Here is a 27,302-nt window from a genome sequence, read left to right on the forward strand (position 1 = left end):
CCAACACTCTTTAAACACTGGTTTACACCTTTATACTTCCTTGTTGAAATAATACGAGCATATGTACTTGGCTAGATATGTTTGTAAACGATAGATGGCCCATCCAGACCAGGGTTCAAAGACGGATAAGTCATTGCGGGGTTGTTTGCACAAGGAACGGCTAGTCCGGGACCGGGATCCATGTTGCATCATGCACTAGAGGGAAGAGAGTCAGCTATATAAAGAGCATTTCTATTAACTTGTCATACGCCCCGTCATTTGAAAATATGCCATTTTGAGCATTCAGCAACACTACAATTAGTCCTATACTTAATACTCCTATAAAGTTCTACCAACATCACCATCATGAATATTAAAATCATTTCGATCGTGGTCAGCTTGCTTGCCATCCAAGCCAAGGCCACCTACTACAGAGTCTCCATCGTCAAGGAACCCAACGTCAACCCAACCGTCAAGAACCCAGTCGCCTCGATCGACGGCGAGGAGGGTAAAGACTACGTCATGGTGTACGAAGGCCAAGCCTTTCGCGGGAGGGAACCGCCCAGCGTGGTTGTTCCCATCAGGATCACCGGAGGCGAGGCCATTCCCGGCGGCGGAGGTCTAGGGCGTGGGTTCAAGCTCAGAACCCAGCCCATATCGGCAGAAGAAGCGGTGCTTGCTGAGCCGGTGAACACCGAGCCGCACCCGCCTCTGAACAAGGAGCAGTACGCTCAACGGACGAGTGAGCAAGGGACAGACGGGCCTGCTCGGAGGAAGTGGTGGTAGGTGACAAACTCTACAGCAGTTCTGGAGAGGCAATCCTTAACCTGCAGCATGGGAGAAGGGCAGGTTAGCTGTTGGAATCCTTACTGGGTTGATTAGTTAACGGCGCTTAATTGTACGATGCTGCGATATGGAGATAAAAATAGTAGATTTTCACCAACTCAAGGATAACACAGTTTAATAAGAGTCAGGCGGCGCCGTCGGCCTTTCCGTAATATCAAGACTCGCATTTTTAGCGTCCTATTATAACTTACTCGTCTTTTTCTTTTCTTTTTTTTTAGAGCATCTTTGCAGTATAATGTCGTGCTAGAGGTGAAAAGCTGAGGGAATTGCTATTTCTGTGTTTTCCAGGGGTAGTAAAAGCTGTTAAACTTTTCTAATTTTTACATTGCCAACTATTTTACAAAGTCACATCAACCGTACAAATCTAGGCAATCTTCCATGTAATCAATCGCTTGTTTTTGCACTTTTCTTTTCAACTCTTCGTTTCGACTCTTCTCTTTCCGCGTAAGGATTGGGGAGTGACCAACAGATATTATTATCCAATCGTAATCCAAGACGGCAAAGCCCTGAGGTGGTGGTCCTCATCAGAGGCTGCCGGTCCCCCCGACCCCCCTTATAGGCTCGAAACTGAGCCCATACCGGAGGCACTAGCAGAGGATCTCGCCCCGACAATGCGCCATGGTCCCCCGTCGCCGGTAGCGAGGCCAAAGAAAAAGGCTGTTTGGAAACCGTCTTCCTGGTTGTGATTTTCGTAAAAGGGCTGGGGAAAGGCAGTGGTTCGGTTTGAGAGAGAAGAGACTGACTCTCGGGATGCAGTGGGGGATTTGCCTGGTTGGGTTTGATATTCTTGGATGAAAACAGCTCGGCGTTTAGCAAGGGGATTTCTTGTTTTCTATCATGAGGTGTACGTGATTACGAATATATTTCTAGTCTAGTGGATAAATGCAGTCAAACACACACACACACACACACACACACACACACACACACACACACACAATTGGATAGACTATGAAACACATAAATGAAACTTCCTAGCAAATAGCGAAAAAAAGACGCCGCTCACTAAACTCAATTAACCTCAACCGGGACCGAGAGCGTGTACTCAGTCTGACCCTCCAGCACCCTGGTGGTATCCTTGTACTTGAAAACGCCACTCGTCCCAGCAGGCGCGCGAATCACCACATTTACGACCTCCTCCCCCGACGCACCCGCCCCGATTTTCCAGTCCACAGCCAGGGGCCCCTTTGGCGTCTGGACCTGCGCGCTCGCCCGCTTCAGCCCGAAGCTCCCGACGCCGACCTCGGGGTCCACCACCCAGCTGGCGTAGCCAAAGCCGGCAACGCCCTCGGCCTGCCGGACGCCGGCCGCGTGGCGCGTCAGGGCGTAGGTCGCGGCGCCGCCCCAGGGGTGCGCGAGGCTGGTGAAGAGGCCGAGCCCCGGCTCGCCGGTCGCGGACAGGTACTCCCAGCTGGCGCCCGAGGCGTGGCGGTCGCCGTGCGCGCCGGGCAGCATCTCGGGCCAGAGGGAGCGGAGGAGCCGGGCGGCGGCGTCGCTTGCGTTGCGGCTGCTGCTGCTGCTGCTGCGGCGGAGCAGCCCGTCGAGGAGGAAGCCGTTTGTGTTGGGCGAGATGGTGGTGTCCGGGGCGGTCGAGTCGATCAGCGACGAGTCCTTGTACCCCGGCCCGAGCTGGAGGGCGTCGAGGGCCGCGACGGAGCGCGAGATGCGCCGCGGGTCGGACGCGACGCCCGACGACAGGCAAAAGGCGGTGGCCTGCACCGAGAGGTGGTCGCGGTCGGCCAGCGAGACCGAGTAGAAGCCGCGGGCGTCGTTCCAGAGCCGCGCGTTGACGGCGCGGGCCATCTCGTCGGCGGTCTGGTTGGCCCGGGAGTGGTAGGGGTCGTCGCCGACGGCCAGGGACAGGTCGGCGATGGCGCGGAGGGTCTGCACGGCCAGGCAGGACGTGGCGGAGCCGTCGACGGCGGGGCCGAGGAAGGCGCTTTCGAGATTGAGCAGGTTGGTGGTCTGGTTGACGCGCGCAAACAGCCAGTCGAACTGCCGGCGCCACTGGGCCCAGCCGTCGCGCGCAAAGGCCACGTCGCGCGTCTGCTGGACGTAGCTGTGCAGGGCGTTGAGGCCGAGCAGCTGGTAGTCCTCGAGCGCGTAGGGCTGGGCGCCGAAGCCGCTAAAGGGCCCGCTGGCGGCGGCGGGGTCGTAGCCCATCCGCGGGGAGATGTCAAAGATGCCGAGCGGGATCTGCGTGCCCAGGAAGAAGCGCAGCGTGCCGCGCTCCAGGTCGAAGCGCGACGTGCTGGCGCCCATGATGCGGATGGTGTGGAGAAAATCCCCCAGCCAGACCAGCCGGTCGCGCTTGGGTCCGTCCAGGCACACGCCCTCCGAGTTGCTCTGCACGCCGTACTCGGACAGGACCTCCGGCGACGTCATGGCGTTTTGGTAGACGACGCTGCCGTTCTGGGCCGTCGCCGTCACGTTGCGCACCCACGCCGCTTGGTCCTGCCACGCCCCGAACCCGAAGCTGCCAGACGGCGCGATGGGGCTGCCGCCAACGTAGTATTGCGAGAGCTGCGTGTGCAGGATCCGTGTCTTGTCGAGGGATACCGACAGGAAGCCGTCGGGCGAGAGGGTGGTTGTCAAGTGGTACCATTTGTTCTCGGCCACATCAAAGGGCACAGCGGCGAGGGCCAGATCGTACGAGGTGAGGGTGGTCTGGTTGACAAAACCAAAACCCCATCCCAGCTTGAGCGTGTTTCTCGGCAACAAGGTGGTGTTTGTGTTGGAAAACGTCGTGGCGTTGGGGAGCTCGCTCGTCAGCTGGAGCTGCACGCCGCCGAAGCGACCAAGCGGCCAGGCCACCGACCACCACACCCCGCCGCGCTCGATCATGGCGTCGAACTCGAGCGTGTAGTTGCCCAGGAGGGCACCCCGGAGCGTCTGCGTGGGCCGCACGCTGGCCACCCGCACGCCCTTGTCCGGGTCGACCTGCCACACGGCCTTTTGGGTGCCCTTTTCGACGCACGCCAGGTCGGCAGCCCGGGCCCCCAGCGCCCACACCTCGTTGAGCACCTCGTCGTCGCAGCTGAACTTGCCCGGCATGTCGGCGATCGCCGCCTCGCCGGCCGTCGCCTCGAAGCCCACGCTCTGAAACGTGACCGCGGCCGCGGAGGACCCGGTGTCCAGCAGCCGGACGGACTGCCACCTCTGGCCGCCCTGGATCAGCCGGCTGGCCACGAGGCCCGCGGCAGAGACGTTGAAGGTCTCGACGCGAAAGGCGTTGGCCAGCCCCTGCTGGTACGTGTACGGCCCGTCGGCCCAGACCTGCTCGAGGCCCGCAAACGGCTCGCTGTACTTGACCTCGACCTGCACGGACGCGGCGCCGGATACGTCGGACACGGTGAGCTGCGGGTAGCCGGCGACCTCGACGCCGTAGTCGAGCGTGGCGAGCGGGTGCGAGGCGTTGAGCGTGAAGGGGGCGAACGGGCCGCCGCCCTGGCTGGGCGCCGTGCCGACCGCCACCTTGCTCGGGGTGAAGACGCGGGCCTGCACGGCCAGGATGTTTGCCAGCAGGCAGCTGTAGACGGTTCGACGAGCCATGGTCTCGAGGGCGAATGGAGGCCTCGCGGAGCGGATTGGGGGACAAAAGACGTCGTAACTCGGACTGCTCGGCCTCGGACAGCGCCAGTCATGATTGCGGGTGGAATTTAGGGGCGAGGCATGTTTGTTTGTTTTATATGTTCCAAACGAACATCATTTCCACGCGACCCGGGTTTCTCCCCCAACTACCGATCACGATGCTGCGAAAATCCCGTGGGGAAATGAGATTTGATCTGGGGCCGTCCCGCTTCCCCGCGCTGGAAGAGATTTGTCCTCTGTAGCCATGGCAGAATGTGACTTGGTTTTATGGACTCGGGTTACATGGTCGGTCAGCTGTGGACAAGATTACCCCAAGCTCTCCATCTCCAAAGGTGGAGTGCTGCTCGGAACGTGGAGGGGTGCATTCCAAGTTGGTAATTCTTTTCACTTCAGCCCCACTCTGCAAACTTTTCCTTCGGGCTCAGATACACCGACTCCTGTCATGGAGTCATGAAAACACCATACTGTGCATCCCTCACGGCTCGGGATCGGTATAACTGGCTACGAAGACAGCTGCGATGACCTCAGCCGCGTTTTCCGGCATTTGACATCCGAGGTTGTGGGTGGAGATGGTGCTGCCCGAATGCCACGCAGTCCGCCAATATGGCAGCATCCCCTTTTCCGATCCATTCCAATGGACTCGACTACAAACTGGTGCATCGTGGATACAAAGTCGCTCAGCCAAGACTCTAAGTTGTTGTTATAGACACCGAGTATTAATAATAGAATGGCTATGAAATGTATTATGTACGTAGACTCACGCGAACAGCTTATATGGATAAGGAGGAGCAGTGCTGGCGTGGTTGCAGTAGCATGTGTGGATAGCCGGCTGTCCATGTTTGACGGACCAACCTAACTTTCAAGAGCCACTATCCTTTCTGACATGGGATTCAGTGTGAATCTTTGCTACACATCACAACTCGGCTATCCATGTCTCCGCCTGTCAAGTACCAGCGAGACACCCTGAGTTCTCCTTATATGTTTCCAAAATACCAACATAGTTTCATGGCAGAGATGAAGCCCCCTGTTAGTGGTGACGATGGAGCTGGTGTCGTTGAGCTGTTCGACTTTCGTATCATGGTCCTTCTGGTGGGGACGTGAACACTGGGTGATCCCTTTGCGGACCAAGTTTGATTGTTAAGCTACCTAGGAAGTTGTCTGCTGGACACACGGCCCCTATATAGAACTTGCCCCGCAAAAGTAAACACCCCTTTGCCGTCCAGTTGGACACTTTACGGGACACACTGGCTGTACCACTCGTTGCTCACAACACACCTGCCCTCGGAGCAAGTCTTTGGGCCGGTCCAACCCTGACCGCCGCATTGGCCCCACAAAGCAGCACCACCTCCGCCGCCTCCGCCACCACCACCTCCTCCTCCTCCTCCGCCTCCGCCGCCACCACCCGTGTTACCACCAGTCCAGACGGCGTGCTGCCCCACGTTGGTGTAGGGGTAGCTGCGCGCACCGTAGATGAAGAAGCGCAGCGCCGGGTCGTCCCGGCTGTACAGGCCCGGAATCTTGACCAGGGGACCGGGCTTGCCGGCTCCGCTGCCCGTGACCTCGATCTGGGCGCAGGTGAAGTAGAACTCGGTGTCGGCGGACTGGGCGCCGTGGATGGCGATGTGCTCCACGCGCACCAGGTACTAGCCGGGCGGCGTGTCGCGGGGCAGCGTGAAGCCGAACTCGGCCTTGTCCCAGCTGCACCAGTCGCTGTCGCGGAGCGGGTTCTGCGGCCCGCAGATGATGTCCTGGTACACCTTGAACCAGTCCCCGTCGCCCTGGTACTGCCGCACGTCGCCGGGGGCCTTGGACATGTGGATGGTTGAAGGCTGGGTGTGGTGGCGTTTGGTGTCAATCCATGTCAAGAAAAGAGGACAGGTTTCGGCAAAAAAAGAAAAAAAAAAAAAAGAACAAAAAAAGACTTGGAGTGGATCAGCTGAAAAGGCGACGTACCCCCGGGTGGAGAATCTTTCCACGGTTCCAGAGCTTGAACCCGATGCGCTGGCCCGGGTTCACACGGGCGACTTGGGTGCGGCCCGCATTGGCAAAGGAGCCCGAGTTGCAGCGAAAGTCGGCGCCTGCGTTGAGAAAGTGCTTGGTGGGCTGGATGTTGTTGCTGTTCTGGCGGACTGTCGTGTGTCATCCCCGCAGTTAGAAACTAGTCTAGATTTGATCGTTTCATCGCACGACGATACTATCAGTTGAAATAAACTACTCACTGTAGCGCCAGTCTGGAGTGTCCTGCCCATCGATCGTGAGAATCGAGTAGACGTAGTGTGCCGAGATTGCGGGCACGGCAGCCAGGTATGCTACCACGAGGCTCTTGAAATTGACCATTTCGAAGGCGACAAGGGGCTGGTTGAGGAAGCACAGTGTTTGCGGGTGAAGATTCTCTCCAGGGACAGAAAAGAGTAGGAATATTTGCCTGCTTATATAGATGCCCTCTCCTCCTTCTCCATGGCTTGCTTCTTCTTTGGCTCTCACGACGTTTCGGTGATGTCGACGGTATCCATGGCACACTATTATCGGGAACCATGCCGGAAGCTAGGAGATTGCTTCCCACCCTACCAGCTACTCTAAAAGACCGGGAATTTCTCAACATTCTTATTTGTCAACCACAGTTGCTATATAAAGACAGGGTTTCATTATGTGGTGTGATGGAGGACAAATTCGACCGTCTTGGCCGCCCAGCCGGTACATGCAGCTCCGTCTCCTGAGCATTGGCCGGGAAGTACCTCCTCAATTTTACTCCTTTGTGGATCATTTAATCTCGTGTAACGCCCCTACGACGTTTCTCTTGAGTTATAGCCAGTCGGGAATTTCTATCAAGTGCAGTACTTTCAATCTGGCAATCAGCAATTGTCTTCGGTAGTACGCAGCACGTGGGTGTGGGCTAGTCACATTTAACAAGGCGGCTGTCGATTCGAAGGGTGATATGCCGTACCGTACATACTTGGATGGTACCAGATTTGGGTGAATAACGCGGAGAAGCTATTGTCACCCCCCACCTGACGATGAATTCTTTTTTCTTGCTTTAGTCTTTATCTATTTTTTGTTCCAATTCCCATCTTTAAAATTTGCATCTATAAATAAGAACGAGCTACTGCAGTACAGTGCCGATCGTTTCCTCCTTGGACTTGGAGTTAAGGTTAAGCAGTCGCAACCACCTTGGCGCCATCTGTAGTCCTCAAGGCTACGGCTCAGGCTTGCATCTTTTCATCACGGAGTCAGAATTCCAGTTGAACGAATTTCCCGTTTCGAAGCTCGTCGAAGGGCAAAAAAATAGCGCATCATTATCTTGGCGGCGCACACCTGCTGTCCTTGGCCGCCGTTTACCTGCCACTACAAAGCAACAACTACCGGAAGGACGTCCCGAAGTCATACCCACCGAATCTTCACCGCTTCCAAGAATAACTGTGACGCTGACTAAAAATGGGTTCCACTCAAGAAGATCTATAATCATCGGAGCCATATGTCTCGCGTACAAGGATGCACCCCGCAAAAGTCGAAAGCCAAGGACTTGACCCAAGGCTCAAAGACGGGGATCGGCTGCCGTGGATGGCTTGGCTAGGCTGAAACTACCATTGCCTTGGTGGGATTTATAAACGTCCGTTTGGACCTGGAACGGCGTCCCTCGCATGCCAGAAGGCCCGATAAGGCCTTGGTGGGATGGCATCAAAGGGCACCCGTTGCATGTAATCGAGATGCGAGAATAATTCCCCTCGGCAGGACTCACGAAAATACGTCAATTGCGTACCGTCATCTAGTTGAACTTTCAGAGACTTGAGCGAAGGCTGCTAGGTCTAGAAATAATTCGAGTGGCTCATTGAGATAGACCACTAAAAGGCCATTGCTGAGTTCTCAATTTCCGAGACAGAACCCTCAAAATCTAGGACAGTAAGATTGCCAAGACTCCTGAGAACCAGCCTCCTGGGCTGGCTCCGGGAACAATCAAAAATTTTAAGTTTCTAACAGCTGCGTGGGCGACACTTGGTCGCTGCCGCTGGGTGCCTTCCCCCTGTTCGCGGCTGGATGCTACTGTCGCAGAAACTTGATCATGGAATTTGCCGGGCGCAGAGCACCAGAAGATAGCTGAAGCTATTAGCCATGAGGTATAAACGTCGACGCTTTCTTTCGCAACAGCAGTAAGGGCAACCGTCCCGAGGTGAAGCCACCAGTAAAAATTTACCTGCAGGTTCTGATTTTGCGAATCGCACTGATTCAGTCATCAGTGGGGGCATGGGTAATCCGTATTATTTTAAGACCCAAAGAGGAAAGTCCGACTAGTCTTGTCCCACAGTGTCAATGTTTTGTCCAAAGCGAAGCCAGCTTGCCAACTTAATATCTATTTAATTAGCAGCAACATGCGTTTGTGAGGCTTTGTCTCATATAGTGGTAAGGGGAAGGCTGATAATAGGCTCGCTCTATAGCATATAAAGAATAAAGGAACTCCCTGAACATGACTAAAAGTTGAAAGCTTGAAGTGGCCGAGCCATAATTGTTGTCGAATATATTCTCAAGCACCATGGGCCAGCCACAGAGGGACACACCCTGGTGAATTGTAATCGAGCTTGTCCCGCGACTGGGTGCTTCCCAGATATTAATCAACCTGCACCCACCAAGGTCTCGGTTCTCAATAGCATGATCTTTAAATGGAGCCATTCAATGAATCGAACACACTAAAAATATAATGGCATTCAAGCAGATTGCGACCTGTTCGAGGCTTTAACCATTTGCCGCACTTGAAGTCTAAAGCAAACACTTCCACTGCCACGAGGTTAAATAGCACCTTTTTTCTTCTCCCGATTTAACATCCTTTCTCTCCACCACTCCATTTAGCTTTTTGTTTTGTTTCGCGTTTTGTCAATTGCCGTCCCACTTGAAGCTTTCCCAGTAGCTTTCCGGACGTTTTGCTTTTTCTTTTTTTTTCTTTTCTACCATGCATGTCAAATTTGTCATTTCTTGCTTCGCGGTCGGCGCCGCGGCCATGCCGACCGGTGTGCGCACGCGGGATGGGGAGATGACCGCAGCCGAGGCCACGTCGCTGGGCGCAGCGCACAACCCGAGCTCCATCGTGGCTCGCAGCCCAGACAGCATGTGGGGGCGAGCAAGGAGCAAAGTTGGCATCAAGAAGAAGAAGAAGCTGGCGGACCTGGAGCCGGAGGCGCCGCGGCCGCCCAAGAATTTCGACTACGACAGAGAGTATATCGTCGAGGGCCCACGAGGGGAGACGATAGGCACAGCTGTGCCGATACGACCGGGGGTTCGGATCACGATGGAGCCCACGCGACCACGCCCTGCCCGTCAGCCGTCACCACCGCCGCCGCAGCAGCCGTGGGTTCCGGATCCGTCCTACCAACCCGAAGACCCCGACACGTGGGAAAACGACGTGCCGCCCTCCCAGCAGGCCATCCAGGCCGTCGAGGACGCCCGGAACGGGGTCTACAACCCTTTGCACGCGCAACAAGATTACCACCACCACGGCGGCGGCGGCGGCTCGCACGTGGACTACGACTACGACGGCCACGCGGGGGCACCCAGCAGCTACGTGGCTTACGACTATGACGACGACCATGGGCATGGGCATCACCACGGCAGCACGTCGGGCCACGGGTCGCGTCCGTCGTCAAGTCACCACGGCGCGGGCGAGGAGCTGGAGCCGTGGGATCGTCCCGAGGGGGGATACTTTTGGGAAGCCGGCGCGTCTCCGGTGTACGCGCCACAGGGATCCCAGCAGGGCGGGGGAGTGCTGTCTAGCGTCGTCTCGGGTGGATCGCAGATCCTGAGGGCCGGCGCAGGCATGGTGTGGAGCGCGGTGCAGCAGTACCAGAACCCGCGGCCGTATGTAGTACGGCCAGTCTACCCGGGGCAGCCGTTCCCTGGGCCGGGCTATCACGTTCATCCTGCACCAGGCCACGGAATGCCCCCTGGCGTTTGGGCTTACAGCGGTACGCCCGGCGAAGGACCCCCGGGGGAAATCAGGTACCCGAGTGACTACCATTAACACAGTTGGAGCTTGGGAGTGTGACTGTCAGTAAGAGGCCATCCTGAGGATTTCTGTTGAGCTGGTTTTTGGGTTTGCATTGTTGGGATTCCAGTCCCTGGTCTGTTTTGCTCTTTTGTTTTGATTATTTGTTTTTGTTTTTCTTTCACCCCAAGGATGTATGATTGCAAGTTTGAAAAGTTCGTTTTTGCGAGCGTGGACTTGAAAGCGTTTTTTGGTCTTTTTGTCTTTGAAAGAATCCTTAGAGATGGTTTAAAAGAACCCACATAACCTATACCATTTGAACGTGGCCACGACACAACCTCACGGGTAGCATTTGCATTGATGGATGAGTTTCTTGTTCAACTTGCAAAGAGTTGTGTATGGCAAGCATCATGAGTACAGACGTTTCTGCTCACCAGTCACCACAAACACTGTTCCGACTTCCCAGGAAACGATGCAAATCCGTTTCAGTCCATTTGCTGTCATTAAACATATAATACATACAACCCTGTGAATCAAATCCCAGGATCTCACCTGCGAGACTTTGCCGCCTCTCCCGACACCTCAGTCACGCTGCTCGGCGGCGCCAAGCCCTCAGCGTCCAGCCTGCCCGGTACATCCCTAGGGTCGTTGGGACTCGTCCCGCTGAACTGGCTACCGCCAGGACCGGGCGGGTTCGGGCCGACATTGTTGCGCGACGCTTCCAGGCCCTGCTTCAGGGGATCGTTGTCTCCCTCCCTCGCCTCCGCCGCGTTGTCGGCGCCGAGCTTGCCTTTGCTCCTGGCCTTTCTGTAATCATGATTTGTTTCAATAGTCAGCGAAAAAAAAAGTTCTATTCACAATCGACTGCTCGCAACTTCGCACCTACTGCGCGTCCTTGTCCGCAGCGTCCGGGTCGCCCTGGCGTCCCCTCGCGGCCTCGGTGGTCAGGTCCTCGCCGTACCGCACCTCGGCGCTGGGGAACTTGTTCTCCGCCTTGGTGTTAACGCCCGCGTCGAAGCCGGCGCCGGTCCGGAAGTCGTGTCCCACCTTGGCCTCGTACGTGTTGAGGTCCGCCTCGGCCTGCTGGGCCATCTTGTTAAGTTCGTTCTTGCTTGGGTTTGACATTTTGGTGGTGCTTCTTTTTGACGGTGATTAGGTTTGATTGCTATGTCGTTCGATGGATTGATCTGTAATTACCTGGACTTACAAACTCATCTGTTTTATATAGTCTGTAATGTTCCTTTATGTCTAGTTGACGTCATGACGTTGCGATCGTGATGATTCTTGGGTTTGTGGAACCGCGTTTTCCATATGATCTCAGCATGATTTAATCGTGGGGAAGCGCCGCTGAGTACGCCGCGGTCATGAAGTAATCGTGCGCAAATTTTAAATGGGGATTCACAAGGATTCTGACCGATCGAATACAATTCATGCAATTCAAAAACCAGATCGCGTCTCAAAAACAGCATTTCCGATAGACCTGGTCGCCTGGAATCCCTCCGGCTGCGATTGCGACGCTTATAAGCTGTGGCGCAATGCCAACATGCCGGCATCGGCTTCCCCGGCACAACCCCATTCCCCACTTACAGTCCCACGCGGCCGGCTTGGTATGAGTCGCATTCGGGCAAACTTGCAACACGGCCATGACAATGCGCTTAGAGAACACATGCTTTGCCTGGACTAGACTAGAATAACAAGCTTGCATACTGCTTGATTGCAAAGTCGGCCAGCATGCCGCTTACGTCAACTGCCCAATGGATACTGCATGTGAGTGTGGCAGTCATGAGGGTCGCACGACACATCCTTGATTGGGTCTGCATTATGGGTGTTGCCCCGACCAAGAAAGATGATCTGAACAGGCTGCAGGCGAACAGAACCTATCCGAACGACTTGTTTTGTTACAGGCGTCTGGCTGTGCCTCTTAATGTTTCAACTCTTGCCCAACTTTCATCCATCCAACAAGGCCTCGTGGCGCAACGGTAGCGCGTACGACTCCAGATCGTAAGGTTATCCGTTCAAATCGGGTCGGGGTCAGCTGTATGACAGCAACACCATATTTTGCCTTTTGCCACACTTGACACCCGTCTCCGGCGTAGTCTCGCCATTGCATAAAGTGAACTCTTTTCGATGCCGTTGGCTTTGAAACTGTTTACGTTTAAGATTATAATTATAATAGTCGACAAAAGTAAAAGGGTCGATGGTAGTCTCAGTGTTGAACCGCACAAATGCTTGAGTGCAGTATGGTGCCCCAATACAATAAGGATTGTTGGTTGGCCCTCCATGATACTGCGTTAGCGTCAGAAATATGGCCCTCCAATTTTGCAGGCGAAAACTGAGTGACATTTCAGGTTCGCTCAACCAAATCACTTGCGCCCAAAATCTCAAAGTTGACAAGATCTTTGGAGCTGTCAGCCACGTCCGGCATGCAATTTCCAGCGGACCAGGCTTTGATAGCATCCTGAGCTCTGTCGATGCTCTCTGTGCCGTTGGCTGCCAAGACACCGATTGTGCAGGGATTGAAGCTGTTAAAGTCGCAAGATTGAGCCATCTCGCTTTCCCTTTCGGACCCTTTGCCTAAAAACAGTGAGTACAACCCTCGCGGCGCTGCCGGTTACAATGTCAGAGCTGATGTAGCTGCCCAACACAGCGGTGTCGACTTTTGGCAAATTGAATCGACTTGCCACAACCAGCATTCTCGACAAGGTGGGAACTGGGAACCTGGCAGACCGACCGCAGCCGCCGCCATGGTCTCCATCCCGGAGGGCAGCGTGCCGGCTGGGCTGGCAGACACAAGCTGGAGCATAGACTCAGACGCACCACAGCTGCCAGGTGAGGCAGACCTGGCGGTGAAGTTGAGGTTCGAAAAGCGACTGGTGGCAGGGGAAGATCATAAGATGGTTGAGTTGTCCTGGCGCCTTTCGATCCGAGGAGTGTGTCCTGGTGGATGATTTGGTCGTCAGTGAGGCCGGGACCCGTTTGCTGGCGGACGTGTCGATTGCCGGATGATCGAGAGAGAGCTGTGAAAGCGACGATGGCCGAATCTACGAGGCAATCATGAGTACTCCGTGTCATTACTGGGTCATTGACGATGATACGCGATCTGTTCAGATGGACTCTTCCTCGCATCCTGATTCTTGAATGGAGACACTCAGGTGCACTTATCGTACTACACTTATCGTACTATTCGTGCCGAAAATTCCCTGAAAGCTTGCACTTGCATTTGCCGCACCGGCTCGGCATTGAAGAGGACATGTTCATCGTGGACATCAACATGCCACCCAAGCATGACAGAGTTGATCTCCTTGCACCCAAGCCATCGGAGCTGGACGATGAAGAGATCCGCCTCCTGCATCAGCCACTACCGCTAGACATTCCCACCCTGAGAAAGAACCTGCTAGTTTAGGTGGCAGCCTTTAAAGGCAGCATGCAGAGATCATACGAGAGCTTTATAAAAAGGTTCCCCAAATGGAAGAGCAAGCCGACATCGCCGACATACTCTGCGACCATCAAGGCGTGTAAAAATGGAATGGGTACAAATGGAACAACCCCATACCAACCGCACTGCTTCGCCATGCACCCTAGCAAAAGCTCCCTACTACCTCGAGGACCTGGATAAGCTGGCGGCAGAGCTCAATGTGAGCTCCAACAAAGTGGAAATAATGCATTGAAGGCTTTGGTGAGGAGGCTCAAGGGGGCTACGAAATAGTCAGTCATCGTCTGGCATTCCGTGCCTCCTGACAATAAAAAAGGGATCGTTTCTTTACATATAATTGCTTGCGGGGAGGGGACAAGTGAAGAAAGAACTATCGATTTTAGTGTATTTTAGTATACTTTAGTATATTTAGTACTTCATTCTTAACACTAGAATAGTCAGCAACAAACTGTCACTTGATCGCATTTGTGGAGATTCCCATCCCTTTCACAATCGATTAATCAGTATTTGTGATTCCGGGGACTGGGCTCCCTCCCTTCCCAAGGATCGATTGCCTAGATCGGAAGATGCCGAACGGTGGACCTGGACCCCAGACTATCAATCGTATCCCCTGCTTTAGCGTTTAGGAATTGCCGCCGCTTTCCCCACATGCCACCAGAGCTCAGGCCAGCCAATGGCGATTAACCTGTACCTGCCTTGTTCATAGTAGCGCCTTGTCGGTTCCAGGAGCCGCGCCATTTTTGCCACGTCTGCGGCCTGCCGCTAGCCAAATGCAGCCATGGCCAGTGGCGCTTAACGTCGCCCGCCTTATCGGGCTTGCTAGCAACCCAAGTCAGAAAGTGTCTAGAGTGTGTACTTTTGAGTGATCCGGTCTTGCCGAAGTGGAAGAGCTGAACAAGAATTGCATCTCTAGAGGGAGGGGGAGAAACGTTTTGCCTTTGGTCGTTTGGTCTAGAATCTAGCATTTCAGGGGAAAGTCCTTTTGAAGAAATTGATCTGGTAATGTTCTTTTTAGCCACTATCGATAGACCAGCCTGTTGATGGGAATTAGCTGTTTTTGGCAAGGCTTTGCGTGTAAGCCATGTTGACACTTGACAAGGCGGCTTGATCTGGAATTGGGACAGCCACGGATTTACCGAATTGGTGAGCAAACTTGAGAAATTCCAAATCGTTTGGCGACCATGAGGGACTGCGACTCAAGATGGAATTTTTAGGATCCAAAATTGATAAATAGGCTCTGCCATTCCGTCTGGTCCAAGATTTATTCCATTGCAGCTCAACTCACAACTCATCCTATCACACCACCAGACCTACAAACATAACAACATTCCTAGTAATCATTCCAAGACCTCTTAGAGTCACCCAGGCTGCATCTCCTACACCATAAAAACTACATTCCCCACATAATCTTCCAGCATCCCACCCCACGACAACCATGCAGGTACGTGCCGCATTAGCGTCTCCTCCAAGCCCCGTGAATCCACCCCGCTGTCGCCAGCATACCACTAACAATAAATCCCGCTTCCCCCCACGCACAGTTCTCGGCCACCACCCTCCTCCTCCTCGCCACCGCCGCCTCGGCCGCGAGCATCTCCCGGCGCACCGACGGCGGGGACGACTACACCACGACGGCGACGCTGACGCCGTTCCTCGCGCCGGCCTGCGAGGTGAGCAACCTGTTGCTGAAGCCGCTGTGCAACTTTGCGCCGATCGGGCTGGCCGAGGGCAGCTGCGTCGACGTGACCCAGCCCTGCCCCGTGCACCCGCCCACCTCCTTCAAGGCCCGGCTCGACCAGGCCGCGACGGGCTGCTACGTCACCGTGTTTCCCAACTTTGGCTGCACGGGCGACCAGGTCGCCACCGCGGACCTGACCACGAACAATAACATGTGCACCGAGTCGCCGTACCTCGCAAAGCTGCTCAACGGAGGGTTCCTGTCGAGCGCCAGCCTGCTGCCCTTTGGGTTCAAGAGTGCCAAGTTGGTCTGTAACTGATATTTTGGGGGGTCTGCCTGGCGTTGCTTTTCTCGAATTGTACTTCTATTCCATTTGCCATGTATCTTTTTTGTTTTTTTTGTATACTAGCATGTAAACATAAGGCGCCAATTCTTTTAGTATGCTGATCAAAGCTACACCTTCATCTTCTTTTCCTAGCATCAATGTTTCCTGCCTCTCAATGCGATGGCCCAGCTCAGACATGACACAGGGTTCGAGCCAGTCAAGAAGGTCTTCCACAGGATCACCTACCTTGGCTACAAAGCCAGTCTTCACTTTGAACCGTGATTAGCGTCGTATTCATGAGCGATTTTCATCAGCCGGGAACCGACTGCAGAGTGCAGGGAGATGGCGCATGGACTGTATCTTGGGTGCAAACTTGGCCAAGCAGAGAACTACCACTAGGCTGATCTTAGCATCGAAATTCAAAAAAATACCAAGGTGCAGCAGGAAAGTACCAGTCAAACCCAAGGCGTCTTCACAGACTGGCGATCAAGTCACAATCAGACCACAGATGTGCGATACGACTCCTGGTGTATCTGCATTGGTGGATAAGCTCGCGCTCAGAATTCGGATTATGCCGTTTGTCCATCCATGTGAAGGGTAGATGAGGCTATTCATACACCACAGCCACTCACGAACTGCTCCTGTGGCGTTGTAGTAGTAGTAGTAGTAGTAGTAGTATTAGTTAACGCCGGGCTCGGCCCGGCTTGTTAGCCGGCCGTTAGCAACCTCCCGAGGGGTATCTCGGCGCGCGTTCTATCTTCTTTATTTACACAGGGGGAAAACAAGGAGGGCAGAGGCGGATCGTGCCTGACCGGGTTCGGGCCCGGTCCTGCTTAGGGGGTTAGTTCACTGACGCGACCCCGTGCCTAAGGTGCACGGAGGGTTCGTCTGACGGCTTGTGCCGTGAAGTGTGGGTGAAAAGGCAGTAAGTCTATTCCTCGTCAGAGTTCGAGTCGTTTACGATCGGTGTCCCTAGGCGTAAAGTGCGTTCGTGGCGCGCGGGGCGCTGGCGGGCCGCTCTGGGGCGGGCGCTGAAGTAGTTGGTGGCTATCGAAAACGCCTCAAAGCTTTTCGGTTGCCCGAAGCTTGTCTGGAAGAATTTCCAGCGTTGGGCGCGATTTGGCGGCCCGGCCGGCCGGTCGTTATTAGGCCACGGCCAGTTTCTCCACACCGCCCGCGAATAGCGGCAGTGCACCGGGTGCTCAGGGGAGGTCCGCTTCCAGCACCAGGCACACGAGGTGTTTGCATCCTGGTGGTTGAAACGGTCATGGTAGGCCTTGAAATCGCCGTGGCCGGTCCTCATGGCCAAATAATGGCCCAGTAGGGGTCTTGGCAAACGCAGTTCCTCGGGCTCCTTTCTCGGTGTGTATTGGAATTTCCATTCCCTATATGCGGGGGACCGTTCACAGAGTTCTTTACGCCACCAGTCCTTCTCTATATTGGAAAGAATGGCTCTGAGGACCGTGCCGGCACCGCTATACGTGGTTTGCTGAGCCCTCGGGTCTGGGTCCGGCGGTCCGGCGGAGCAATATTAATAGTCTAATTTTGTAGCCTGAGTGAAAAGATTATCCCTGCGCTTTCGGCCAACGGCCAACGCCGATGTTGGAAACGGGGAAACAAAATCTTGGCCGTTTTCTTGAATCCTTTGCACGGACCAATTCTTTGCTTTATTTAGTCGTCGGTCTCTCCGACAACAAAACATGCATGGATTTACATAGTGGATTACTAGATTGCATTGAAGTAGGTGTGGTTATTTCACGACCACGGTTCGACTAAACCACGGCCATATGGATATTTTGCAATATTAATATTTTCCGGGACAAACGCCACACTGAATGTGCATTACACGTAACAATACGTGCGTAAACCCAACTTTAAAATTCTTATCGCACCACCATTTGCATCATTTACCACCTGCATTATTTACAACCTGCATTATGTACCACCTGCACCATTTACGATTTACACCATCGGTATTTTTATCATTTGCAATAAAAATATATGCTAATAATATAAATAGTGCAAGTGGTGCAAATGGTATGGGTGGTGCAGGTGGTGCAGCAGATGTTTAAAGTTGGGTTGGTTTTGCGCACGTATCGTTACGTGTAATGCACATTTGACATGGCGTTTGTACCGGAAAATAACAACATTGTAGAAGTATCCATGGCCGTGGTTTAGTCGAACCGTGGCCGTGAAACAACCATACCCTTACAATAAGAATTAAGCCAATTGCGCGACATTTCCTTTTCTCTCTATCAAGCACACTTTGGATACCAAGGAACAAGAAGTACATTATATATTTATACTATTCGGTTGCCCAATTCTACATCTATTCCAGGTCAACCCAAGTTAGTTTTCTCGGGCGGCTAGATATAGGCCACTCCCTTTAACCTAGCGCGTGATTTTCCATTCGTTTATTCCATTCTTTCAACATCCCCCTGGCCCCTCAAAGACAATGTCACATTATTGAAGCAAGGAATTCACAGATTGATTTGACTAGTAACACGTATTGCGTGCGGCTTCACAAAAACATAAAACTCTGTGTGTTGATCATATACATGAACTAACTGCTTCCTCAGTCGTCGCCAAGGCAGCCGTACTGTAGCTGGTGCGCCATGCCGTTCTTGAGCCTAGCCCAAACCGTGCCGATTCTGCTTACGGACAATGGGACCTCAGTGCACCGGACTGCTCCCGTCAATTCGCTTTTGCCGGGCCATTTGCCGCCCAACTGGCTGCAAAGGAACAAGCCCTGGGCTATGTAATCTTTGTAGTCGAGGTATCCCTCTCCCCAGGTCAGGTGAACATCGCAAGTCTTTGTGCGCTTGAGACTCCCGGGTCCGGCGTTGGTCGCGGCAGCTTTGCCGGATCCGGTCTTGATCGTGTGGGTTCCGGTGGCTGGTGCCGTGTTGTCGGCGTGGGCCGGCATGCTCAAGGCGCCCGAGGCCAAGGTGAAGAGGACGACGATCGAAGTGGTGCGCATTTTGCCCTGATTTGGCGACAAGACGGGAAGCCGTGGGGAAAAAAAAAGAAATGATTGTGGTGGGAAGACCCTTTTTTTGTAAATGAGTGAAAATGCTCCAAAGATGGCAGCAAGAAGGCAGACAAAACGAAAGAAAAGAGGAAAGCAGCTGAACCGGATGGTCAAAAGAATGGGCGGTGCTGAGAGAGACGGAAAACGAGCTGTAGGAATGGATGCGGACGACGATACTTATATTAATTCCTGTCTCCCTTTTGGTGTTGTCTGCTTTTCATTCTTGAACTTGTAGCTTGGCCTTTTGTCACTGCACTGCTTTATCGAGTCATTCTCCTGTAAACAATCGCACTACTGGAGCGCCCCTGAACTTTCTGGGCTGCAAAGCTTGGTTCGCATAAACTTGTGCCCGATTATTTTTGGCTGGGATTTGCAGCCCCCTGGGCTCGTCCCATTTTGTCAGGTCCATTTCCCAGCCCTGTACAAAAGAAAACGCCGATGTTTGCCCACCGCGACTTGAAAAAACTCCGGCATGCAAACAGAGTCCCTGTTCATCCCACACCTAGCCTCTTATAAAGGCAACGAACCAGAGCAACCGGGGTCGAATTGTGAACCAAGGTAGTGGCATCTTTGTTCAGATTGTCAATTCCACGGCCAGATTAGAAATCTAGAATAATTCAGTTCAGCAACGTCCAACTGCGCCGAGTCTACTAAAGTTTACAAGAAGTGAAGGAGGCCAAGGATCTGCTCAAGGTAGAAAGCTTTCCCAGTGGTGCCTCCACAGATCGCCAGAACAAAGGGTGCACTTTGTTCGTATCGGGACTCTGGGTGCGCGAAAGCTTTGTTCGCATCCACATGCATAAGGCGCATTGTTCATACCCCGGAATAATCCTCAACCCCAACAAATCATCTACCGCTTCAAAAGATATAGTGCACGTCTATGTCCATGTCAATGCAAAATTGGGAGCTCAATGGGCAGACCTGGGGGAGGAAAGGATGGTTGACTAGCATTCCGGAGCTCCCGCATGTGCAGCTGCTGTTGACGAGTCAGAGCTTGGCGATCATATCCCTCATTGAATATCTGCTTCGTGATGCGACCGACATAGAATACCCAACACTATCACGAAGGGTAATGACGAGGTATTGCATTGCCAGTGTGGGTGGTCTGGAGTTTACCAAAAAAAAAAAAGAAAAAAAGAAAAAAAACAAAAAAAAAAAAAAAACTGGATGTAATATCGAGTCCCCAATTATAGTCTTCCCAGTCTAGGCCTCGAAGCCCCTCGTCTCGAGCCTCTTCCACAAGCGCTGCTCCTCCGCATCCATGGCCGGCGAGACACTCGGGTCCAAGGACGGGTAGAGTAGATGACAGGGGACCTCGCGGAACGTAGGGTTGTGCTTGTCGCTGGTGCCGACCTCGATGCACTCGACAATATTGCCGTCGCCGTACCGGTCAGAGGTGCACACGTCCAGCATCAACTCGGCGACAAACTCTGGCGTTAGTGTCGGTTGCTCATCGCCACGCTTGGCTATCAGCACGTTGGGATTCCAGATCGGCGTCTGTTGTCGTTTTTTTTTATTAGCCACCAAGGGTCAGTTCAACTTTGGACCAGCAAGTCAAAAAGATCAACCCTTTTTTTGCAACCCTCCCGCAAAGAAAACTCACCCGCACAGGACCCGGCGCAATGCAAGCCACGCGGATACCCAACCGTGCGTGCAGCGGCGCGATGGACTTGACAAAGCCGTGGATGCCGGCCTTGGCAGCATGGTACAGGGGGACGTGGACGGTCGACGTGTAGCCGGCGACGCTGCCCACAAAGAGCAGGTTTCCTTTTACTTTCCGGGCCGTCCAGTACGCCAGCGCCAGCTGCGCCAGGCGGATGGGGTGCACGAGGTCGACGTCGAGGGTGGCGTAGGTGCCGGGCTCGGCGTCGGCGTCGTCGGTGGACGGCGACCCCTCGGCGCCCGGCGGGAACCAAAACGAGCTCCAGGTCGGCTCGAGGATGCCCGCGCCCGGCACGACCAGGTCGACCTGCGGAAAGGTGGCCAGCGCCGCGGCCCAGAGGGAGGAGAGCCCCGGCCACGATGTCACGTCGGTCCTGTGGAAGACAAAGGATGCCTTTTGGCGGTCTCGAGGGGGGTGAGGGTATGTGGCGGCGACCTCCTCGGCCTCGGGGCGGAGGTGGAGGTCGCCGACGATGACGGAGGTGCCGCCGGCGAGGAGAAGCTTGATAAACTCAAGAGTAATACCTGAGGCCAGTTGCGTCAGGATTTGTGTGTCCTTTTGTTTTTGTTGTCTTGTGCGGAAATACTCGTACCTGATCCCCCACCCGTCAGCACTGCATATTTCCCACACAAATCGAATCGTGGCATGGTCGGGTAACCGTAACATGGGAGATTTGTACGGCCAAGTGGCATGCAGGTGGATATTTTTTGTTTGGGGTTGGCTATCGTCATGATCTTTCGCGTGGCCAGGGAATATTTTTAAACCGACGACCAACGTTATTGGTCACTGCGTACCTTGCCAAGGTACGTTGGCCCGGATTTGAGTTTCACGGAGAGTTGTCATTCCTAACCAAGGCTTGCCAGGATGGACAAACTATCCTCGACTCGCCCATGTTTCATCGCAAAAACTCCAAGGTACGCCGGTCTGCTATAGGAGAAAACGAATAGTTTTGGAAAATCATCCCATCTCAAACAGTGTTAGCGCAAACACTTGAGCTAGTCATAGCTAGCCACGGCTCGGTCTAGACCGGGCTTCGTGGAACAAACAAGAGCTCCTTGGCAGAATACTTCAGTCGCCCAAAAAAAGGTCCACTTTTTTCGATATGTTACAGTCATGCTAAAGATCAACATCAAAAGGAAATTGTCGTCACCATCGTCCACGCATCAGTGCCCATGCCCCTCGTGGCCCTCATCCTCGGGCCAGTCGGGGAAGCCATCGTCAAACAAGCGCGCCAACCTCTCCATCTTGCCCTGCGGACTCAAGACGCCGCTGCGCATGACCTTTTGCCACTTTTTCCACTCCTCGTCGGTCAACAGACACGCGTCCAACACGCGCTCCAGCGCCGGGATGTCGAGCTTCTCCCCTATGAAGACGAGCTCCTGCCTCCTGTCGCCCCACTCGCCGCCGGACTCGAGGTCGTGCATGACGAGGGCGTCAATGTCGGCGTTGCCGGTCAGGTACTCGGACTCGGGCAGCGTGGCGAACCACGGCCGCCCGCCCGTCATGGTCAGCATCGCGCCCGCCTGCGACCACTCGCCGGCCCGGTGCGGGCGCGTCGCCAGGAAGAACTCGCCCTTGGAGCGGAAGAGGCGCGCAAAGAGGGGGGATGCGCGCTTGTTGGCGAGGATGGCCTCGTTGGAGGGTGCGTCGAGGGGGTCTGCTTCTTGCTCCTCTTGGTCGCTGTTTGCCTCCTCCCACTCGTCGTCTTCGTCTTCTTCTTCGTCCTCTTCTTCGTCCTGATCGTCATCCTCTTCCGGGTGCTCAAGCTGCAGGATGAACTTGTCAAACAGCAGCTTGTACAGCCGGAGTGGGTGGAAGGGGCGTTGGCGCCGGTACACAAAATTGCGGACGTTGTACTCTTCCGTCTCTGGTTTGGGGGTGATGGTCTTGCGACCGTTGACCTGTGGTTGCATGTTAGCCGAGGTCTTGATTGGGACTGATGAAGACTCAAGTGGGCCGTGATATGATACCTCTCGTAAAGTCAGCTCATGCAAATCTTGTAACCAGCCGTAGCCAGTCTGTGCATGCTCGAGATCAAACAGTCCCGTGTTGACAATTGCCTTGACGTCGACCTTGCCGTGAGAGGTTTCAATGACCTTGGCTCGGTGGTTGAGCTTGGTGATCAAGTCAATGACCCGTTGCTTGGTAGCACGATCAACCTAGCAGTGTCTTGTCAGTCTAGTTCAAGTGTTCAGAGTTGAACGCCAAGCCAGTCTAGACTCTAACCACTGTAACCAGGACACCAACTCACCATGTCCGTCTTGTTCAGCACAATCACATCCGCAAACTCAATCTGATCAACCATCAAATCCGAGACGGTCCTCTCGTCCTCAGGCCCGACATCCCCCCGCCGGCTCGACAGCAGCTGGTCGGTGTGAAAGTCGTTCATGATGGTGAAGGCGTCAATGACCGTGACGGTCGTGTCCAGCCTGGCGAAGCTGCCCACGCCCCCCGCGTCGGCGAGCTTCTTGAGCACGGCCTGCATCGCCTCGTCCAGGGCACCCTCGGCACCAGCGCTGCCGTCGCCGAGGGCGCCCATGGTCTCGGCCAGCTTGGAGTCGAACGTCTCGGCGACCTGCTCGGGCTCGCTGATGCCGCTGCTCTCGACGATGACGTAGTCGAACGTGTGCAGCTCCGACAGCCGCACGAGCTCCTCGAGCAGGTCGCCGCGCAGCGTGCAGCAGATGCAGCCGTTCTGGAGCGCGATGACCTTTTCGGTGGTCTGGGTGACGTGGTGGTTGATGAGGTTGGCGTCGACGTTGACTCTGGGGTGTTTCCGTAGAATTTAGTTGACGGGACATGAAAGCACGGGGGAATGACGGGAGGAAATGAGACTCACGCTCCAATGTCGTTGACGATCACGGCGATGCGTAGGCCATGGTCGCTGCGGAGAATGTGCTGTAGGAGGGTCGTCTTCCCACTGCCGAGGAAGCCAGAGAGGAGAGTAACGGGGAGGGGTGTTGGGCTACCAAGATCCACCGCTGAATCTTTTCGGACCATCGGTGTTGGCTCCGAGGCCCTTGATACTGTCACGGCCATCTTTGTATTTGTGGTAGCTCTGACAAGGGCCTTTTTGGGGTATTGTTATCTCGGATGATGAGAGAAGGTTGGAAATGAGTAAACGAACAAAAAGAAGAGAAAAAAAAAAAAGATTATGCGCATTTATACGCTCTTTAGTAAAAATCCATCTCTTTTCCAAGGTCAACGTAGGTTGGCTCCACAATCCTGAGGCGTATATCAAGATATCCAAAAGGCCGCCATGGTCTGGCTTTGTCGCCCGCGGACCCTTGCCAGCGAGTGGCCATCAGGGTGCGTGGCCGCCCATCAAGGTAACAGTAGGGGTCGCAAAAGTCGGTAAGCAGTACTTGCACTTGCGCGATTGGACGCAAATCAGATCCACAGTTGAACGCAACTAAACAACATTTTATGTCAAGTTCGCCGAAATGATGAATGAGGCATAAGGATCTCGTCACAGGAGGTGGGAGAGGGTTTCAGGGCGCTTACAGCCTCGGCAATCTAGACTAAGCTCCAATAAAATATGGGGCGACGAAATGGTAAATTCCGAATCTGTATTGTATTTCTGAAGGCACCCCTGACCGACCGCTCCTTGTGACCTAAATTACGGGAGCTGCTATAAACCATCTCGAACCGCCGAATGCTGCCGTGAAGTAAATCACCTTCATACCCCTGTTTACAAATTTGTATTCGACGACGGCTGATAAAGGCATTGTTATGGGATCCTTTTGGCGCTGTAATGGGGACGGAAGGGTGGAGGACTGGATATAAGAGGTAGGTGAATTATCAGAAACTTGAAAGTGAAGAACCAAGCCAAGTAAATTGTGTGCACGGGAGCGGGGATGCAGAGTTTTGATTTTAACGTTTGCTCTTGTAAGTAGTATAGAGTGCATGCTTGGAAGAGAAAACCAATGAATCTATATTTTATACTTTATACACGAAAACAAAGTCGGCGACTCCAACGCCCGCGTCCATGTCATATAAAGCTCGGAAAAGCTGTCTGTCGTTCATCTTGCAGGAGATTTGCACCACGTCGGCCTGACGAGAACAGATGGGAAAAGAAGATTGACGGATTTCGCGGCGTGACATGACCCACGGCTGCCTGAGCAGTCGATCTGAACCTGAACCTGAACCTGAACTTGAACCTGAAACTGGTTCGAACCGGTCACGCCTCAGGGGGCTGCGATTCTCAGTCCAGGCTCAGCGGCACATCGCCCAGGCGCATGGCCGGGTTTTGCACAACCGCGGAAACGATGGAGTGGTACGCCCTGAGCAGAAGGTGGGCGTCGGACGCCCCATAGAGCGAAGTCTGCAGCCTGAGCGTCAGCAATGGGCTCCTCCCCGGATCGTCGGAGATGTCGAGGCCAATATCGTAAGGCATGGCCTCGCGCGACACCAGCGTGTCGACGATGACGGAGTCGCCGATGGCGCCCGATTCGGTGGCGCCCTGCCGGTAGTCCAAGACGGCCTGGAAGAGCGGCATGACGTCCTCGCGTGCGGTGCCGCCCCTCGCCTTACCCAACCGCTCCAGCAGCGCCGGGTAGGGCAGGCGGGAATGCAAAACGGCGCCGGCGAGGGCAGCTTTGGCGGCGCTGACCTGGTCGCCAAACGGCCGGTCGACCGCGCAGCCGGCCACGCGCAGGGGCAGCGTGTTGGCGAAGAAGCCCATGGCGGTGGCGTCCCCGGCCCCGCCGGCGCGGCCCGTGTCGGACAGGCCGATGCATATGTCGCTGCTGCCGCCCGCCGCCTCGGCCGCCCGAGCCAGCAGCACGTGCAGCGCCGCCAGGTACAGGTGCACGGGGGACGCCCTGAACCGGCGGCTGACCTCGCGCACGCCGAGGGCCGTGGACTCGGGCAGGCGCAGCGTCGCGGTGTGGTGGGCCCACGACGGCGGGCCGGCCGCGTTGCCAGGCGTCGCGTGCGGCAGCGCGAGAACGGGCAGCGGTCGAACCGGCGGTGCGTCGGCCAGCAGCGCGGTCCAGTAGGCCACATCGTCCTGCAGCCGGCCAGCGGCGAGGTCCGCCGCCTGCCGCGCGGCAAACTGACTATACTGCAGGGCCGGGGCGGGGAGCCTGGCGCCCGCGTACAGCTGAGCGGCCTCGGCGAACAGGTTCTCGGTCGTCGACCCGTCGCCCACCAGGCGGTGGTAGCCGTAAACCAGGAGGGAGCTGTCGCCTCCCCAGCGGAAAAGGACGAGCTTGACCCCCTCGCCGGCCGCGAGGTCGTACGTCTCGGTCTTGATCGCTTCGTAACAGCGCACTGCCTCGTCCCTGTCCGCAACGTGTCTGAGCACGAGGTGCACCCTGGGTCGGCGCAGGATTTCCTGCATCACGGTGCCGTCAGCCTCCTCGACGAAGGCGGTGCGGAACGTTTCGTGGCGTGCAAAACTCATGTTCCACGCACGGCTGAAGCGCCCGACGTGCATCTTGCCGCTGAGGAACATGCCGATGGTGCTGTTGAGGAGGCAGGGTTTGTCAGGGTTCGCGCGCTGGAGGCTCCAAGCGTGGGCCTGGCCCAGGGAGAGCGGCTCCCGACGGATAACCACGGGTTCCTGGGTGCTTGGTTCTTCCGCGAGGTCCTGCTCGAGCTCGGCGGCAGTGCCAATGTCGTCGGTGTGGGGATCGCGAATCCCGTTGATCTCGGCACCATCCCTGTCTGGTGCCTGCTCACCGTTGGCCCTTTGGATCAAAGGTATCGAGCTCGCCGGCAGCCGGGCGACCGCCTCGTCGGCGAGGCTCACGACTGAGGCACCGCCCAGAATTTTGAGGATCGGTATGTCGATCAAAAGCTCCTTGGAAAACCTGCAGCAAGTGTTTTTTTTTTTTTTTGCCGACCTGTTAGCCTATAGCCCCGCCTCCCCCCGCCCCACTCCAAACACCCAGGAGGTGGACGCGCCCGCTCTCGCACTTATGACTTACCATTGCGTTACCGTGATGGCCCCTAGAGAATCCACGCCCTGATCCACCAGCGGCACCGTCGGGTCGAACTTGTCGTCGTCGTCGTCCTGGAGCTGCAGCGACGCACGGAGCTTTGCCGAGAGGCCTGCGATGATGGCGTCGCATGCGGGGGGAATGGCGCAGTGGTTAAGCGCCATGGCTGTTACTTGAGTAACGTAGGTTCGAATCCTGCTCCCTCCACCTCCTCCCCGCTTACCCGTGGCAAGGATAACCCGGCTGGCTATCGACAACAACCACCCGCCTGTGCCGTCGAGCCCACACTTGTTGGGAACTTCGTCTCCATGGCTACAAACGACCGACAGCTCCGCTGTTTGGACACAGGCCCCTCTCGATAAAAAGCCGTCAACTGCCGTCAGACGAATCCCCCGTGCGCCTGAAGGCACGGGGTCGCGTCAGTGAACAAACCTGTAAGCAGGACCGGGCACGAACCCGGTCAGGCTCGATTCGCTTCTATGCCCTTGTTTTCCGCTGTGTAAATAGAGAAAATAGAAAGCGCGCCGAGATACCCCTCGGGAGGTTGCTAACGGCCGGCTAATGAGCCGGGCCGAGCCCGGCGTTAAATAATACTACTACTACTACTACTACTTGGTGCTTAAGTCGTTCATCCCCCTCCTCAGGCATATCCTCTGACCTCCTGGTTAGTGCGTCGGGCTTCGCTCCTTGTTTCCCGGGTCGGTAGGTGATACGGAAATTAAATCTTGACAGGAATTCGGCCCATCGGGCTTGTCGGCGGTTGAGCATTTTCGTCGTCGTGAAATATTCCAGGTTGCGGTGGTCCGTAATTACTTGGACCGGGGACGACGTCCCTTCGAGTTCCGG

At 55.1% G+C, this 27,302-nt stretch overlaps 11 protein-coding genes, 1 non-coding gene and 1 pseudogene across 13 annotated transcripts; 7 read left to right on the forward strand and 6 right to left on the reverse strand.

Annotated features, from left to right (window-relative positions):
* Positions 1-345: 345 nt before the first annotated feature.
* Positions 346-765, forward strand: MGG_06231 (uncharacterized protein; the record flags this gene model as incomplete). The annotated part of the gene is made up of 1 exon (XM_003717311.1): positions 346-765. The coding sequence occupies one exon, from the start codon at positions 346-348 to the stop codon at positions 763-765; it is 420 nt and encodes a 139-aa protein (XP_003717359.1).
* A 1,013-nt stretch (positions 766-1,778) lies between these two features.
* MGG_12880 (alpha-L-rhamnosidase) lies at positions 1,779-4,733 on the reverse strand. The gene has a single exon (XM_003717312.1). It carries the CDS (start codon positions 4,375-4,377, stop codon positions 1,837-1,839), a length of 2,541 nt encoding a protein of 846 aa, XP_003717360.1. The 5' UTR covers positions 4,378-4,733; the 3' UTR covers positions 1,779-1,836.
* A 4,622-nt stretch (positions 4,734-9,355) lies between these two features.
* MGG_06228 (uncharacterized protein) lies at positions 9,356-10,420 on the forward strand (the record flags this gene model as incomplete). The annotated part of the gene is made up of 1 exon (XM_003717313.1): positions 9,356-10,420. One exon carries the CDS (start codon positions 9,356-9,358, stop codon positions 10,418-10,420), a length of 1,065 nt encoding a protein of 354 aa, XP_003717361.1.
* A 345-nt stretch (positions 10,421-10,765) lies between these two features.
* MGG_06227 (uncharacterized protein) lies at positions 10,766-11,592 on the reverse strand. Its single transcript, XM_003717314.1, has 2 exons — positions 11,271-11,592; positions 10,766-11,191 (listed from the first exon to the last, which is right to left on the reverse strand). Exons 1-2 carry the CDS (start codon positions 11,507-11,509, stop codon positions 10,933-10,935), a joined length of 498 nt encoding a protein of 165 aa, XP_003717362.1. The 5' UTR covers positions 11,510-11,592; the 3' UTR covers positions 10,766-10,932.
* A 754-nt stretch (positions 11,593-12,346) lies between these two features.
* MGG_20208 lies at positions 12,347-12,418 on the forward strand. The gene has a single exon. It is a non-coding gene; the product is annotated as a tRNA-Trp (tRNA).
* Positions 12,419-13,044: 626 nt separating this feature from the next.
* MGG_17207 (uncharacterized protein) lies at positions 13,045-13,332 on the forward strand (the record flags this gene model as incomplete). Its single annotated transcript, XM_003717315.1, has 1 exon — positions 13,045-13,332. Exon 1 carries the CDS (start codon positions 13,129-13,131, stop codon positions 13,330-13,332), a length of 204 nt encoding a protein of 67 aa, XP_003717363.1. The 5' UTR covers positions 13,045-13,128.
* Positions 13,333-13,634: 302 nt separating this feature from the next.
* On the forward strand, positions 13,635-13,787 carry MGG_17208 (uncharacterized protein; the record flags this gene model as incomplete). Its single annotated transcript, XM_003717316.1, has 1 exon — positions 13,635-13,787. One exon carries the CDS (start codon positions 13,635-13,637, stop codon positions 13,785-13,787), a length of 153 nt encoding a protein of 50 aa, XP_003717364.1.
* A 1,465-nt stretch (positions 13,788-15,252) lies between these two features.
* On the forward strand, positions 15,253-15,811 carry MGG_06225 (uncharacterized protein; the record flags this gene model as incomplete). Its single annotated transcript, XM_003717317.1, has 2 exons — positions 15,253-15,258; positions 15,356-15,811. 2 exons carry the CDS (start codon positions 15,253-15,255, stop codon positions 15,809-15,811), a joined length of 462 nt encoding a protein of 153 aa, XP_003717365.1.
* Positions 15,812-18,392: 2,581 nt separating this feature from the next.
* Positions 18,393-18,797, reverse strand: MGG_06224 (uncharacterized protein; the record flags this gene model as incomplete). Its single annotated transcript, XM_003717318.1, has 1 exon — positions 18,393-18,797. The coding sequence occupies one exon, from the start codon at positions 18,795-18,797 to the stop codon at positions 18,393-18,395; it is 405 nt and encodes a 134-aa protein (XP_003717366.1).
* A 1,254-nt stretch (positions 18,798-20,051) lies between these two features.
* On the reverse strand, positions 20,052-21,158 carry MGG_06223 (uncharacterized protein; the record flags this gene model as incomplete). Its single annotated transcript, XM_003717319.1, has 3 exons — positions 20,052-20,345; positions 20,452-21,082; positions 21,142-21,158. The coding sequence occupies 3 exons, from the start codon at positions 21,156-21,158 to the stop codon at positions 20,052-20,054; spliced, it is 942 nt and encodes a 313-aa protein (XP_003717367.1).
* A 516-nt stretch (positions 21,159-21,674) lies between these two features.
* MGG_06222 (cobW domain-containing protein) lies at positions 21,675-23,550 on the reverse strand (the record flags this gene model as incomplete). The annotated part of the gene is made up of 4 exons (XM_003717320.1): positions 21,675-22,412; positions 22,482-22,670; positions 22,763-23,276; positions 23,351-23,550. The coding sequence occupies 4 exons, from the start codon at positions 23,548-23,550 to the stop codon at positions 21,675-21,677; spliced, it is 1,641 nt and encodes a 546-aa protein (XP_003717368.1).
* Positions 23,551-24,363: 813 nt separating this feature from the next.
* On the reverse strand, positions 24,364-26,612 carry MGG_06221 (uncharacterized protein). The gene is made up of 2 exons (XM_003717321.1): positions 26,445-26,612; positions 24,364-26,327 (listed from the first exon to the last, which is right to left on the reverse strand). Exon 2 carries the CDS (start codon positions 25,967-25,969, stop codon positions 24,716-24,718), a length of 1,254 nt encoding a protein of 417 aa, XP_003717369.1. The 5' UTR covers positions 25,970-26,327; positions 26,445-26,612; the 3' UTR covers positions 24,364-24,715.
* MGG_20209 lies at positions 26,592-26,663 on the forward strand (annotated as a pseudogene). The gene has a single exon. The product of its transcript is annotated as a tRNA-OTHER (tRNA).
* The last annotated feature ends 639 nt before the right edge of the window (positions 26,664-27,302 follow it).

Source organism: Pyricularia oryzae, chromosome 4, assembly GCF_000002495.2.
Source record: "Pyricularia oryzae 70-15 chromosome 4, whole genome shotgun sequence".
In the NCBI taxonomy this organism is placed as follows: domain Eukaryota; kingdom Fungi; phylum Ascomycota; class Sordariomycetes; order Magnaporthales; family Pyriculariaceae; genus Pyricularia; species Pyricularia oryzae.

Excerpts from the sequence above, each read along its gene's own strand:
- MGG_06227 (XM_003717314.1), bottom strand. The coding sequence starts at position 11,509 with ATGTCAAACCCAAGCAAGAACGAACTTAACAAGATGGCCCAGCAGGCC. Across the intron at positions 11,192-11,270 it reads GCTGCGGACAAGGACGCGCA|AAAGGCCAGGAGCAAAGGCA; the intron begins GTAGGTGCGAAG and ends TCATGATTACAG.
- MGG_12880 (XM_003717312.1), bottom strand. The coding sequence starts at position 4,377 with ATGGCTCGTCGAACCGTCTACAGCTGCCTGCTGGCAAACATCCTGGCC.
- MGG_06221 (XM_003717321.1), bottom strand. The coding sequence starts at position 25,969 with ATGTTCCTCAGCGGCAAGATGCACGTCGGGCGCTTCAGCCGTGCGTGG.